The 15,569-nt window shown below is 34.6% G+C and overlaps 1 protein-coding gene across 1 annotated transcript in view; it reads right to left on the minus strand.

Moving 5' to 3' along the window:
- Positions 1-15,569, minus strand: part of MINDY2 (MINDY lysine 48 deubiquitinase 2) — a 35,172-nt gene that overhangs the window by 13,777 nt on the left and 5,826 nt on the right. The window contains exons 2-6 of the mRNA XM_080626261.1: positions 13,488-13,545; positions 11,544-11,608; positions 8,944-9,102; positions 7,949-8,051; positions 7,220-7,362 (exon numbers count right to left, since the gene is read on the minus strand). Coding sequence (XP_080482387.1) covers positions 7,220-7,362; positions 7,949-8,051; positions 8,944-9,102; positions 11,544-11,608; positions 13,488-13,545 — 528 coding nt within the window. The remainder of the gene's footprint in view (positions 1-7,219; positions 7,363-7,948; positions 8,052-8,943; positions 9,103-11,543; positions 11,609-13,487; positions 13,546-15,569) is intronic.

Raw genomic sequence — 15,569 nt, forward strand, 5'->3', positions numbered from 1 at the left:
TGGGCTTACAGACATAAATATGACTGTCAGCAGTAAGTCTGATCACAGAACATGATGATAATCTTTCCCTTGGAAACCTACCTAAAAACTGATTGCTACTTCTGATGCTTAAAAACCACACGAAGAAAATAAAAGTAAGGAATTTCACATCATCTCCAATTCATACAAAATACCTTTTTCACAGCAACTTAAATAAAAGTCTTTAAAGAAGTCTTTAAAAAATGTAAGAAAATAAATCACAGAATCTTTAAGGTAAGTTGTATTTGAACCTTTTCAATTTTATTTTGTCCAGTGCATTGATTCTAACAAAACCTAAAAAGAAAAAAAAAGAGGTTGAGGGCTGTCAAGTTTTCTTCTATTATGCCACATATTTTGAATGACTTTTTAAACAGCTCAGTGTAGCTTACTAAGAATACTGAAATAGAGAAATTTTAATGCTTTCATAATCTCCCAACTATTAGAAGATGAACTTTCCACACACAAATATTAAAGTCTATAATTACTTCTATGGGATTAGAATCTAGTACCTGTCATTCAAAGACATTTCAATACTAGCAGCTGTTCGAAAGAGAAATGTTTCAATCTTAAATAAAATTCATATTCTTACTTTGGTTTTAAGACTTCCTCAGGGGAACTACACATGGACACTGATTTTTAAAATGTCACCTTAGAGTAAATAAACATTTTAACACAGCTCCCTGATGACAGGCAATAAACTGCATTACACATCACTGTATTTCCTAAACACCACCATCCTAATTGCATAGCTTAAAAATATGCTGCTTCACTTTAACAAAACTTAGCAAACTAACAAACACAGCCTCCCTAGTACTTGTGAAGAGACAGAGTTCTTTTAACTTTATTGGAATGAAAGAATAATGAGGAAGCACAGGTCAGAGATCCGAAGTCATCTTTCCCTTTTTGTTTATCGATCACTCTGATCTCTACTTCATATTAGTATAATTGCCTCAAAAAACCCAAACAGATTCCCAAGGACCCTCATAACACTGCTAATACTCACATAACTTTTGGTAATAACTGGACAACTTTCAGCTTCATATATAAAATATGAGTGAGTTCTTTCTGTACTAGGCATCATCTCCACAGATATCAGTCTTCCTAAAACTTAAATGTTTTGTTCCCTCTACTTGAAACAAGCAAATCAAGTCATAGCTACAGACTGCTTTTATAGGCACGGTTTTAATGCCAGTGCATGTCCTTTTCCCAATTCTAAAGGCTCACAGGCCAACTTTACTGACAGCGAAATTCCACCGAGGGGATTTTGTGATATATGAAAAGCTTTTTATGATACAACCTTCAATTTCTTATCACACAACCTTCACATTGCCTCTAAATTTGAGCTGCACTAAGTAATGATATGGCTGGTGCCAGGAACCAGCCACCATTCTTCAGCACTTAACAGATCAGCCTCTGGTAAGAGACACTGATATACAATCAGTATAATGTAACACTGGGATTTTCAACTGGATGTGTCCAGTAGTTCTACATGACATCTGCAGCCTACCAAAGTTTCTGCACTTCAGCTCCACTCAGTGCAACACACAAGAAGGAAAAGCGTAAGAGGGCACACAGTGACAGAATCAGTAAGAATTATCCATTGTTGAAACACTCATTTACACTGAAGTAAGAATTTAGGAAGGAGGCTTTAAACCAAGTAAAAATCAGAATGTGTTTTCTACTTATTAGATCATGGTGCTGATTCTGTATTTACTTTCTAGTCAGGGTTAAAGCTGAAACAGGATGATCAGCACACTAAGGTCATGCAATTAAGCTAATGAACGTACGTAAATATGCTTTTCAAATACACATTGCAAAGAACAACATCATACTTTACAACATAAATGTGTTTCTACCTTCATAAAATCTTAACTGGCCATTTCTAAAGTATTACCACATTATCTTTAAGGTTTATTTTTAAATGTGGGGCTTTTTAATTAATACAGTCTCATGGGTTAAAACTGCCCCCAAATGTACTAGCACAGAATATCAGTAGTAATAGAAACTAATACCTGCTCTTAATAGGGAATAAAACAGTAAAATAAAGTCTTAAGTGCAAAACTGTTTATGTAATCTGTACCTACAATAAAGTGATGAATATTTATCCTAAGACTCAATAGCTAGATATTGTAGACCAATGCCCAGATTTTATAGTTTCACATATAAAAAGCTTGAAATAAAGCTAAGGAAGGATAAAAGCAATTACTACTCTCCTGAAGAACAATCTTAGTCTCTGGTTTGCACAGAAAACTACTCTGAAATGCAAACAGATGTAACCAGTAACATCACCTGCAGCCCACAAGACCTCCTTTCCTGACTTAATTCCATGACCAGAGTAAATAATTAAAAGTAATGCTTTTACAGTACTTGTTCTGAAGCCAATTACCAAGTTTCCAGCAGTTTAGAAAACTGAAAAGGAAAACCAAGCATCTGACCAACAGCTTTTACAGTAAAGATAAACATTTAAAGCCTTATCCTTTAAACTCTATGAAAATGTTCTCTTGGACTTCTGGATCAGACCCCTTGGTTCTTATTAAGGAGTCATATTTATTTTACATCAATGTGAATGAGTGCTTTCTTGAGATTATTCTAACCTATCTGAATGTTTTAACTGTTAGAGAAAAGTATGACTTTTTTAAAAAGGTAAGCACCGTTTGATTCAACAGAGCAATCCTGAGAAATAAAACCTGCACATTTACTAAGAAATGGAAAAATATTTAAACATGATTTTAAGAAGTTATATGCATTACCTACTATGCCAAACTCAGACATCATCTTAAACACCGAAGGAAAAAGTGCAATTATTGCTATGAAATATACTTTGTATTTGATTAAAAGTCTGTACTGAGTTCTGCAATAGAATCCCAATATTTAAAAACTAGAACACATAACTGCAACACACATAGTTAAAAATCCAAACAGGTAAGTATCTTGTTACTTTTCAGTAAAGAAAATAGGCTGTATTACAGTCACATCAGTGGGAAAAACATTCCAACTGAACTAAGATACTCTTACCAAACTGATCCCCTCTTTACAGTCCTGTTTTTCCTTGATCTAGGGAATTATCATTTGATGTACATATTATCTGTGTAATGAAAAGCAAAGGCAAAAAAAAAAGAATCACATCTTTAAGTGCTGAAAATGATTACCGTATAATCACATGAGCCAAGACTATTAATATGCAATTAAAGGGACAGGAAGTAGAATAAATGACTACTCAGGCAAATGGACAAACAGTACTCAAAGAGATGAAGAATCTGATAACTGAACTGCCATTATTAACTAACACTGATCATACTTCAGCAGATGTCTAATATAGTATTGCCATATTTGCTTTTCTTTTGTAGGTGATAATTTTGAAAATATTGCATATTTTTTCCATCAGCATAAACACGATCCTAATACTCAGACTTTGTCCAAACCAGAAATGACAACATATTGTATTATGCAAATTTAATTCAGTTTTCAGAAGAGGACTAATTATTATTCAAGACCACATTAAATGATATAACCTGAGTAAACAAACTGCATTTAACTGATGGTCCATTCTGAAATGCAATCTGTGACTCTTCACAATTACACTGCAATATCAACTCAGCAGTTTAAAAAAAATACCAACACAACACTCAAGTCTTTAGAGGAAGATTACTTCAAAACTTTTCCTAGAACACCTGAAAAAGCTCACTGTCACTGTTATTCTACTATTGCTACTTTACTCATCAAGCTTCCACTGTTGACGCGAAAGCTGTAACAAAACCAAAAAATATTACTGAATGAGCCCTTCCCATTTAACTCTTAATCCCAGAGTCAGGAATTTGGAAGATTCATAAAAATGGCACAAGTTACCTGGCTGAAGATTAACCTTTTAGAAGTGTCCATATATTAAACTGGAATACTTCAAAACAGTAACAAAAGGTTTCAAATACAGTGACAGTGAATTAAACCCGATTTTCTTCCTCTGACTTTTTCTCTTGTTCATAAATCAATTTTTAATTTTTCTAATACTTTTCACCTATCATTGTCCAGCTCAAAGCCTGAAGTACTGTTATACCCATAACTCGTGTAGAAATGTCTTTTAAATAGCTGCTAGCAGAGACTGCTAATAAGCTTTTGCCTATAATATATAAAGCACTGATACCTTCTTACTCTACATCAGGAATTCATAATGTTGCTCTATGTTCATAACCATTCTATTTCTGATCTTGCAAGAAGTACTTAAGAGTGAAAAACCCCAACCACCTATTTTATTATTGTTAATTTAGTAACCATTAAAAAAATATTAAAAAGCCACATTTATGAGGAGTCACTCCAATTCCTTTCCTTACAAATTCATTTACTATCCATGCAAAACCAAAAAATCAATACACACTGGACACAAAAGAAGCATGAGTAGATTAACCAGCCTAATAAATCATAGAAGTTGGGCAACTAGTACCCCAATTGCTTCCAAGGAGTTCTTGTCACTATCCAACATCTTGTAACAGCAGCCTGTGAACGAAATTTCAAACCAAAGACACAAGAATTCAGAATACTGCACTGCTTATTCACACTTCCAAGGAATTCTCATTTGAGTAAAACAGCCCTCTAAAATAAGCAATTCAAAAGCAAGGTAAAAATCCTTTGATCCAGCAGTGGAAAGCCACTCTAAACTGAGAAGAACTGGGTAGTGTTGTCAGTTTTAGTAAATCTTGTATTTTTAAATTTATACTATGTGTCAAATAATAAATACTGCAAACTCTTTGTAATAAGTACTTCAAAACCAGAAAGTTCAAATTATATGCACAAAGGATGTTACCAGTCTCCACCTCTCCCATTTCTGCTCTAAAATATCCACTTCTTAAGGAAGTGGATTATCCCTTCTTAAGGAACAACAGGTAAATGCGTATGTCATAGACTTAAAACCAGAAAATATCTATCATTTCTAAAACAAGCTCACCAGATGGGATGTGCACGGGACTTTAATACAACTTTAAAAAAAGTAATCTGTTCAGCCAAGCACCACAAATATTAAAAATGGCTCAATCACAATCATACGATTGTTTCACGGCACCAATAAAGAGCAGAATTAAGGCTATTCTGGTTCATCTGTTCAATTAGAAAAACTGTTATGTTGAACTTGAAAATGTCTCTGATTTATGAATTTTGCTTTTTGAATTGTTTCAATATCACCAAGTATTTTCTTTCCTAAAATTACACAGACTCTTCAATTCTAAAGCAGATTCCAGAAAACATAAGCACTTCAAAAAACCTGGATCAGGCTTCTACGTTTCCTTTGAAAAAGATCAGTGATCTGGTTTGGGGTTTTTTGTTTTGTTTTTTTTTCTTTTAATTTCCTCCAATAAGTGCAGTTAAGATCAACCTACATTCTACTTCCTTCGAAATGTAACATCCTGAAATCCTTCACATGTAACATCCTGAAATCCTTCACATGTAACATCCTGAAATCCTTCACATGTAACATCCTGAAATCCTTCACATGTAACATCCTGAAATCCAAGCCCCTTCACTAAAATATTGGCCTGAAAAAAGAAAAATGCTGAACTTCCTAAGTATCTCCATCATACAAGTCGCTGTATCAGCTGTACATGAAAGTTTCCAAATAAAAGTTTCAGTTTCAATAGAATGATACTTAAATGGCCTAATGTACCTAAGGGATTTTAATTATATATTTTTGCTAATTATTCAAACTGTCAATGTCTCTAAAACTGCACCAGTTTTATTATGCGCACATAGCTTTTATTATGGGTATAATTCCCTTATGTTTAACTTTGCAACTGTTTCTTTTGTCTGTTTCCACATATTGGCATGGAGGCGTAAGAGGGAAGGGCAGTATTAAATAGACAAACATATTGCACAGTTCTTGCCCTAAAAGGTCTACACCTTCCATTTTCTCTGGTATATGTTGTGTCTTCAGTTTTCATAATTGATGGACTTTTCACCATAGTCCAGCTACTGCTGAATACTGCTCAAACTGTGATGTAAAGGAAACTCCATTAAAAATCTGCAGAGCAAGCACTAAACCTAGTAAAAGGAAGAGTAAAGCAGTTGAAAATTATCAACTCTGTGACAACAATACATTTTGATTTCATGTATGTATCCAGGAGGTCCAATAGTTTCTGCATTGCTAACTTGGCTAATAGCCTAGACTATTTCTGACTTCCTTGATATGAAATAATGTATCTATTGCAAATAGCTAGGTAGGTTAGAAACAAACAGAAAGGTTACTGCTGACTTTTAGAAATAAAGATTTTACATCTTTATTAAAAGTTTCTCTATACCTCAAATTCTGGAATGTCCTACTCACCGGAAGTCCAAAGGAAAATGAACAATGTTTTAAAATGGCAGCCTCAGAAACTAAAAGCCTGCAGATAACATGAAAATTCAACACTAGCTGCACAAGGTCACCACAATGACTATGAAACACAAGAATAATGGCTCCAAATTCCAAAATTTTGCATTTCAGCAGTCTAAAACTTTTCGAAAAGGACAAGATTAAAGCCATACTGACTGAGAATCAGTAAAGCTTAAAATGCACAACTAATAAATAATACTATTCTTCAAACATTTTAATTCAGTATTTCTTAGGATTTAGTTCTTCCAGTTAAAATTCAGAGGAGGATTCCCAGAAGCATTAACTAAGTTGCCATTTGCTTTTCCTGTCCTGGAATACTCTTTTCACAATTCCAACAGTTTTCCTTCCCCCGTTTAAGCTTCAAAAAAATAATCCCTTTAACAAAGGGAACCAGTACTGTAGCTCCCCATAACTCCTCCAAACGTCTGGCATTTTGAACAACATGATGGAGCTACTCATCTATTGGCCCAAATGTAAAGCAAAGTTTCATATCCTCGGAAACAAAAAATTAATTAACTTCTTCACTGCCAATCACTGCAAGTATATTTAAGCCATTTAAGAGATGTTAAGTAATTATACAAAACCGCAAAGGGAGTTAACACAGGGAAAAAACTAAACAAAGCGAAGAGCTACAAGAAGATTTAAAGTAAGAATGCATTCCAATATCTAAAACACTGTAATCAATAACTCACAAGTAACATTTGCTACAGACCTTATATTCACCATAAGCCATATCTACATATGACCATAATCTAGAATTTATTTCTATTTCCAGAATGAGGAAAACCAAGATTTGCTTTGAAATGAGGATGTAAGCCACAACAATAAAGACAAATATGTTGAATATACCTTGTATTTGGTCATGGTGCTGAAATGATTATTCCTGAAGAATACACAAAGCTCTCCCTCCTGGACAGCTGAAGTCAACTCACACAGTCCATGGTATGTCAGCTGTGTAGCTGTGTTATTTAGAAATTGCTCAGCTACAAATCCTACAAAAGCAATACCTACTGTTATGTTTGTCTTCTTACATACTTCCTAATATATAAAACCTGGTTACAATGGTAATATTTTTCCATCTCCTCCCTACTAAGATGCCCCATATTGCCACAAATCTAAGAGAACACATTTAGAGATGCGAAAATTAGTTGAAAGTTCTAAAACCTCAGCATTTTAGATAAACCTCTCATGTTCAGAAATGCTATATCCACTTCTAGTATTACTGCTTTTTACCTTGCCATCATGTAGTATATAATTCATATTCTAATTATAGGAGATAATAAATAGCCAAGTTGAAATTGAAGCGCTGCCTACAACACCTTTTCAGAAAAGAAGTTCCCCCAGCTTTTTAAAAAGTATTTAATAGATCCAAGAGAACAAGGCTGATCCTTGGTTTGGAAATTGCATCAGGGAAGTTTAGAAGACAAGTACAGTACTGTCTGCCCGCTCAGGGAAGAAGCTCAGCAGACATAATGCAGCTCTTCACACTTGTATCTCTACATATCAACATCACATACAAAATACGTAACTAAGACTTGATAGGGTAGATACTTGATAAAGCACAGAACAGTTACCCACCTTCACTAACCAGTTCACTGTTGTCTGACTGTTTACAAGAAATTATCTTCTCCACCAGCTGATTGTAACTGCAGTTACCAACTGCTTTTACTATGTCAGCAACCTGCAACAGGGAAGACCACAAAACAGAGAACTTACCTTTGTAAGAACAGAAGACAACAGTGAGTCTATAGCAATTATTCATAATAAGAGTTTCAATAAAGAAAGGACGTTATCCCCCAAAAAATACTATGCCATAAAGTTTTAGCAAAATGTGTAACTGTCTGGGCTGGCTTAGATCCCATTTTAAATCCTTAAGTTAACACTTAATATTGAAAGCTGTTGCTAAAGCAGATGGAGGATAGAATGGGGCATCAGTTGGTTCAGTTGGGTGGGTGGGTAAAGTCCAATGGGATAAGAGAAAAGCAACTTTCATGACCAAGGTATGAAAAGAAAAAACAAGGTAGATTATTCCAGCCAAACTCACCAGTTTCCCCCTAAGAGTACCAGTTTACTGTTTATTAAATACTAACATTAAAAATAAATTATATGTTTGTTAAAGATGCTGTTCTCTATAATTGGTTCTAATGCTCAGTTCTCAAAAGCACTGACTAGTAAATCAGAAGAAAGGAGGAAAGTAACCTTGCATTTCTTCCAAGTGCTCTCTTAGTGAGCTTTCAAAAACAATGACTGGGACACAGTATTTGGCAACTTTCTACTTCCTGCTGCACAACAGCTCTCATTTAAACAGTCATTTATTCAGCACAGAAGGTTTTTAAAGTTAGTCTGACTATAATCATAGTCTCTGCAAAGTCACCACACTAAACCCCACACAATCTGTATTCACTGCTCTCTGAAGGGGACCCAATTTTTCTTAGTAGATTTAAAACAACCCATTACCATAATCATTATTATTGACTCCAGGTAAAATTCTGAAACCTCTCCCTTTCCCCTGAGAAAATTCAGAATTACTTATATTCTGTTCGAATTATTGAAAAAAAAACAAACCAAGTTACCTGAGGGTCCACTAACCATCCATGGTACAAGGGGATATCAAGAAGATCAAACACTATGCATTCAGGTGTGTATTCAAACACTCTTACACCTGTAAACTTCACATTGACATCCAGACCTGTTTGTAACTTATGTAGAATCGCCATTGCATCACTCATATTCTTACAGCAGAAAGAAGAAAAAAAAGAACAGATGACCAAATAGAGCTTTGTACACTTGGGGGTTACTCTTGTAACCCTTCCTCATTTAGTACTCATCAATTCAACATTTTTTTTGGGGGAAAAAAAAAAAGGCAAAAGCACAAAAGCAGGAATTAGCTAAACAACTGTTTCACTGCATATTCACATTATTAATTCTTGGTTTGCTGATCTCTTCTAGCACAATGAGAACTCTCCCTCCAATCAGTTGTATCCAACTGTTTATTCTTCTGTACCCATAAGCTGCTTTTAGGCAGCTCTTATTTCTTTTAACTCTATTTCCTATAACCACAACCCAGTTATTTGCAAGAACTAGATTATAAAGGAATATCTCAGGGACCATCCTGAGGGTTCTTCTCCTCTTGTAAGTCCTGCCTTATGAGTCAGGCTGAAGTACTTGCCACCACATAACAAATGAGCAAAATGAATAGATCTACTTGCCAAATCTAATTTGGGGGTTCAATACTTAAAAGTGGTGACCAACAATGAAGAATCTGATTTTTTTGTTGTTTCATAAAAGTTTTGCTCTGCATTTCATCAGAAGTGACCAGATATCAAGCTTTTATACTTCAGGTGTTTTAAAAGAAATAATGACATACTCTTACTCTGCTAAATGAACAGGAAAAAATCTATAGCAATTCCATTAGCCATACACAAATTCAGATCATACATCTAGAAGCATTAGTTGAATTTACTTTGTATTGTTTACTTTGTAAACAAAACAGCAATACAAACTGTCTAGAAAACTGCAGAAGTTCCTCACTACAATTTGAACAGTATCATTCCTATTTTAGCTATTTTTGCACAAAGCAACAAATGTCTAAAAAAAAAAAAAAAAACGGATGTAAGTGAGGATGTAAATATACAGAACAGTTGAGCTTGGAAGGGACCTCTGGAAGTCATCTGGTCCAGCCTCCTCAAGCAGGGCCACCTAGAGCCAGTTACCCAGGGGCATGTCCATATGACTTTGACTACCTCCAAGGATGGACACTGCATAACCTCCCTGGGCAACCTGTTCTTATGTTTGTGCATTTGAACTTGTGTTTGAATGAAAATACTTAACTAAATCCCGCAAGTATGATAAAAAAAGAAAGTCGCAACTGAAATTAGTATCTTGTCATGGTATAGAAATTATTGTAATATCAAGTATTATAAATCACGCTGTCTGAAAAATTCACTTGAATTTCTTGTAAGAAGAAAACATTGTTTCAGGCAAAGACTATTAACTGTGTAACAAAATGAAACACAAAATTACGATTAACATCTAGACTTAGTTCTACCACTTCTGAAATGCAGTAACTTTGTAAAACTTAATTGTGTAATTAGTTTCTTTTTCCCCTCTCATGTGATATCAGTCATGTACCTACAAGTACCCTTAGAACATTCATAGAGCAGAAGCTTTCTTTGAAATTGTTAAAGACTTAAGGAACAGGTTTGTGACATATAAATAGAAAACCTATATATCTGAGCACAAGAAAGTCATAAAGGTTGTAGTTTAACCAGATATGTAACTTCCATCATACTCCTGTGGTTGATTATATCTGTTATCATCTATAGTACAGACTTGTGTGGAAAAAAAATAATAATTTTGTTATTACAAAATATAGAATTTGATATTTTGATATAATTTGATTATTAAACAAATCCACATTCAATGTTCATTCCAATTTCAACTATCCCAAGATACTAGTTTTGATTTTCAACACTGAATAAGACCAGGAAAAGAAGACCTAATAATAAGCAGAAACAGCTTGAAATCCAGCACCTATAATAAATTCAAATCACTTTACCATGAGTAATCAAAAAACCAGCTGTGACCACAGAGCTTGAAAAACTTGCTCTGAGGTAATATATACTACATCAATGTTTCCTTTAAACTAATATCATCTTCTTTAACACAGAAAGACCTCTGTGATGGAAAAAAAATTGTGGTCAGTGCAAATAATGTTGCCTTTCATAATATGGACTCAACCTCTTTCTGTCCATCATGACTTAAGAATGGAGATCTCTCTCGTGCCCAGTTTACATTCTCAGAGCAAGTCTAGCAAGCATCACATAAGAGAGTACACTTAAGGATGCATAATAGAAGACTTCAAAAGCAACCACCCTGTTGCATGCTCCCATTTGTACCTCCACGTTACAATTCCCCAATAAAACCAAAATTCTTTCATTATACTCCTTACAGGCAAATAAAAATAATTTCTTACCTTAATAGATACTGAGTTTTCCTCCATTAATAGAAAGTATTTATAAATTATACTCTACATAAAGCCTATAAAAAAGGAGAAACTAACTACAAAGAATGGTTTGTATGCTTCTGGTTTTTAACAAGATAAGCCTGAGGTAAGAAGAAAAAGGTATAGTTCCTTCAAATGTAAGCAACAATTTTAGAAGCAGCTCCTTACCTGCTCATAATTTAGACGCTGGATTTCAGATATTTCTTTAGGTTTTGCATCAAGAATATAGTCTCCTAAAAAAGGCAAAAATAAAATTGAATTCATTCTCCACTCAAAGTTTCAACACTTTGTTGAACACTTCTGATTGAAGTTGACTGGTCGTAAATACTACCATTGATGATTTCTATCAAATTAATGAGACTGCATTGTTTTATAACCTGAATTACAATTATGAAGTAAAACGTTAAGTATAAAAACCATAGTAAGAACATATTAAGAAATAAAATTCAAACAGCCAATGCTGTTACTAAAGCAGCATTTCCTAATCTCTTGGGGTATCATATTAATCTCTTAATTATTCACATAGAAATTCTACACATAGAAATGTACCTTCTTCTGTGCCTCAGCTTAAAAATAGTAAAAGGTCAAACTGTGTACAATAAGATATGTAATTGCATTACACGATTACAAAGGCAACCACTTATTCTCACTGATACTATGAATATTTTGGAATATGTTTCCGTGCACCGGTAATTCTGACAGGGCTGTATTCCACCTGTGTCTACAACACAAATGTAATTAATCAGTTAATCAGCACACTGGAGTTCTAGAGTTATAAAATCTTTAGTGACTAGTATTCATAAACTGCCTCTCCAAAATGCTTCAGATTTTATTTCAACACTTTTTGTATTTATTCTCTTGCTCGATTACTAAAAAATATGTTTATAACCAAAGAGAAACATCATTACAGGCATCCATACTGATGATCTTTAAAGTTCAGATTGTTCACAGTGGTTGAAGAGCTCTTTTAGTTTTATTTTCCTTTAAGCTGTAGAAGAACCATTTGGCAACTGCTGATCCTGCTGATGGACTAGGAACCTATATAATTTGAGCAGATACTTTTGTTATTCAATTTAATAAGGTAATTCCAGAAGCTAATATATGCCTTCCAGAAAGAATACACACATTTACATAACTAGGATTATGTCTGACTTCAGATAGTATTATTCTTTCAAAACAGAAGAAATGTTTAGACACAGGCAGCAATATGTCTTAAGATTTGTTTTTCTGAAATGGTGCAATTAACTTTCTTCTTCCACTGAAAGATTCAGTGCTAGGCTTTTGAAAAGAACAAGCTACACTCTTTACAAGCAAAAAATAAATAAAGAAAATACAGTACTTGTTAGGCTACAAAGGGGAAGAACTATGGTACACATAGCTTAAGTACTGTCACAACTGCACTTTTAACACCTGGATCATTCTGGGCTATTGAAGTTATTGACATGTCAGAAGGAAACAGCTGCAGTTTTGCTGAACTGGATAATTGAGTAACACCTGCAAATGAGACTCCTATCACTGTGAAGAACAAATTATTTTTTCCTGTTATTTTAATTGGGTCACACTATTAAGGATTAGAGATACTGCAGTCAATTAAAGGCCCAGCTGAGTCACTACATTGTGTCAACTATAATAAAACAACATCGTAACAGACATTAATAAGTTTAAAGATACCACAAGCCATAGCAACTCCATCACTAGACTAACCACTCTGGAAAGCAGTATAGGAAACTTCTAAATGCAATTAAGGAAAAGCACGAGTAACTGAAAACCATAAGTAGTTTACAAAGTTGCCTTTGTAAATTGTGTAATGCAGTTACATACCTTATTGTACAGAGTTTGATCTTTTAATATTTTTAAGTTAAGGAACAGAGGGACGTAAATTTCTGTGTAAAATTTCTATGTGAATAATTAAGAGATTAATATGATACCCCAAGAGATTAGGAAATGCTGCTTTAGTAACATCATTGACCATTTGAATGGCCAATGTAACTATTTTTTTTGCAGCATGTGTTCAAATAAAGCTGAATAGTAAATAAGTAAACCAGTTCTCCTATATTACTCTTCACTGATAAGAATAATACATAATTGAAATAATTTATTGTAATTACTAACCCAAGTATTCCATGAGCTGTTCAGCCGTTATGATTTCCATCATCGGTGGCAGCTTAATCTGTGAAAGTAAAAACGCATTACCCTTAAAATGTCAAAACACCACAATTTAGAAATTATCAATATGGTATTTCTAGACAGAAGTCTTCTGATCACATCTGCCTCTCCAATTTGTAAGAGCATTAGTACACTGGGACCAAGAGCCTTCTCAGTACCCCTACTAAATAACAGCTACAAGAAGAGATTAAAAAAAAGGCATTATGGCTTTTAGAGAAAGCACATGCACATGGTACTTTCTCTCACTTTAAGCTCTCTGCATAGCGCTCCCTACTCCCACCAAAACATTTCACCAGCATTCCCTTCAACTTCTTAAGAGTTCACACCACTCATTGCACTACCTCAGCTGCAAGCACCTGGGATGAAAAGACTGGGAATTGTAGCCACACTTAAGAAAAATTCACCTTATTCAGAAGTCTTTGACTCCCTGCCTTCATTGGAACTCTTAACTGAGTCTTAACTCAAAAACTTCCAGCATACAGACAAGAGGCTACAGAGAATCTGGTAGCAGCAGCTGCTGGGACAGGAATGCCAAGATGAGGAAACGACCTCCCAGAACTCTCACCCTGTGCTGACATTTCAAGGATTTCATTTAACTCCATACAGAAGAGACTGGAAACACAGAACTTGGTGGTGAAGTTTCTGTTCCACTCTCTCCTGACCTATTCCTGTCATTGGACCTGCTAAAACCAACCACCCTGGCAGCCACCAGAGCCAAAAGCTTCTTACATGTTCTCATGCTTAAGGTTTAATAGGCTCCAACTACTTTGTTGGTTGCGGAGAGGAAGGAGGAACTTCCTCCATGAGATGAAGGAACAATACATATTGAAGCCTTTGATGTAGCATCTCCTCCATTAATCATCCCCAGTAAATGTTTTCCTTGCTCACTTCCATTTACACATCTCCCTGCAATTACAGCCAAAGCACAAACACAAAGGCATGCTTCTGGCTATCTGAAGGAATACCATAGGAGTATTCTTTAACCATATTCTTTAACACATCTTTAACCATAGTGTGCTCAATTTCTCCTTGCATAAGTATGGATTTTATTTTGCTAGGGTTTGGGGTTGGGTTTTGGGGCTTTTTTTAAGCTTTCTCTTCCATTTTTAATCTTTTCATCCTCTCTTCAACATCTTACCACTGGAAGTCTAGAAAGTCTGGTATTTAAAAATTCTTAAAATAAATCAAGCTCCTGAACACTGTTCACAGTTCTCCTTGACATTAAAAACACAATGTGAGAGAGGTAACTCATGCTTAAGGTTTAATAGGCTCCGACTACTTTGCTGGCTGCAGAGAGGAAGTTCTTCCATCAGATGGAAGAGCAACACATATAAAGTCTTTGATGAAGCAACCCAAACTCAAAAATACACTATAGCAACACAGTATGCTGTTCACGTTGTGATGGAGAGGGCTTACTTCCCAAACTGAAAGCTAAGCTATTTTAATAACTTTAATTTAGTGCGATTGAACTAAATCTACCTCTCCACCAATTTTATTCATATTTGACAAAAGGCATATGTGTTAAATATATGGATTTACAAGAAGTTTCATTAAATTTGGAAGAAAGAGACCCAAGTTAATATGGCCTTGTTATTTATACACTAAGAAATATGCCCATACTTAGGTCAGAATTGGCCACACAGCATATGCCACACACTGATCAACCTGGAGGTGGTGGCCATAGAAAGAAGCTGATAGTACCAAGATCTGGGGAAGGAAGGGAATCAAAGTATAAATTGTTAGTAAAACAGAAAATTACTGACACATAAAATCATCAGAAAGAAGGCTTAATTAGTTCTGCTTATAAAAAAATGAAAATGATATGAATTAAACAAGAAGAAAAATCAGTCATGCATGCATAGGCACATGAATTTTTCAAAAAACATCTTTCAAATGAGTGACAACTGATTGGAGCTTACAAGAGTTCTCAACCTTTCCCCAAAACTAATATTCAATGGGATAAAGGTTTTCATAATCTTTGATCTTGTTCATAATATTCATACTGACTATTCATATAATATATTGCAC

This window comes from Psittacula echo (assembly GCF_963264785.1).
Source record: "Psittacula echo genome assembly, chromosome: 10".
Classification (NCBI taxonomy): Eukaryota; Metazoa; Chordata; class Aves; order Psittaciformes; family Psittacidae; genus Psittacula; species Psittacula echo.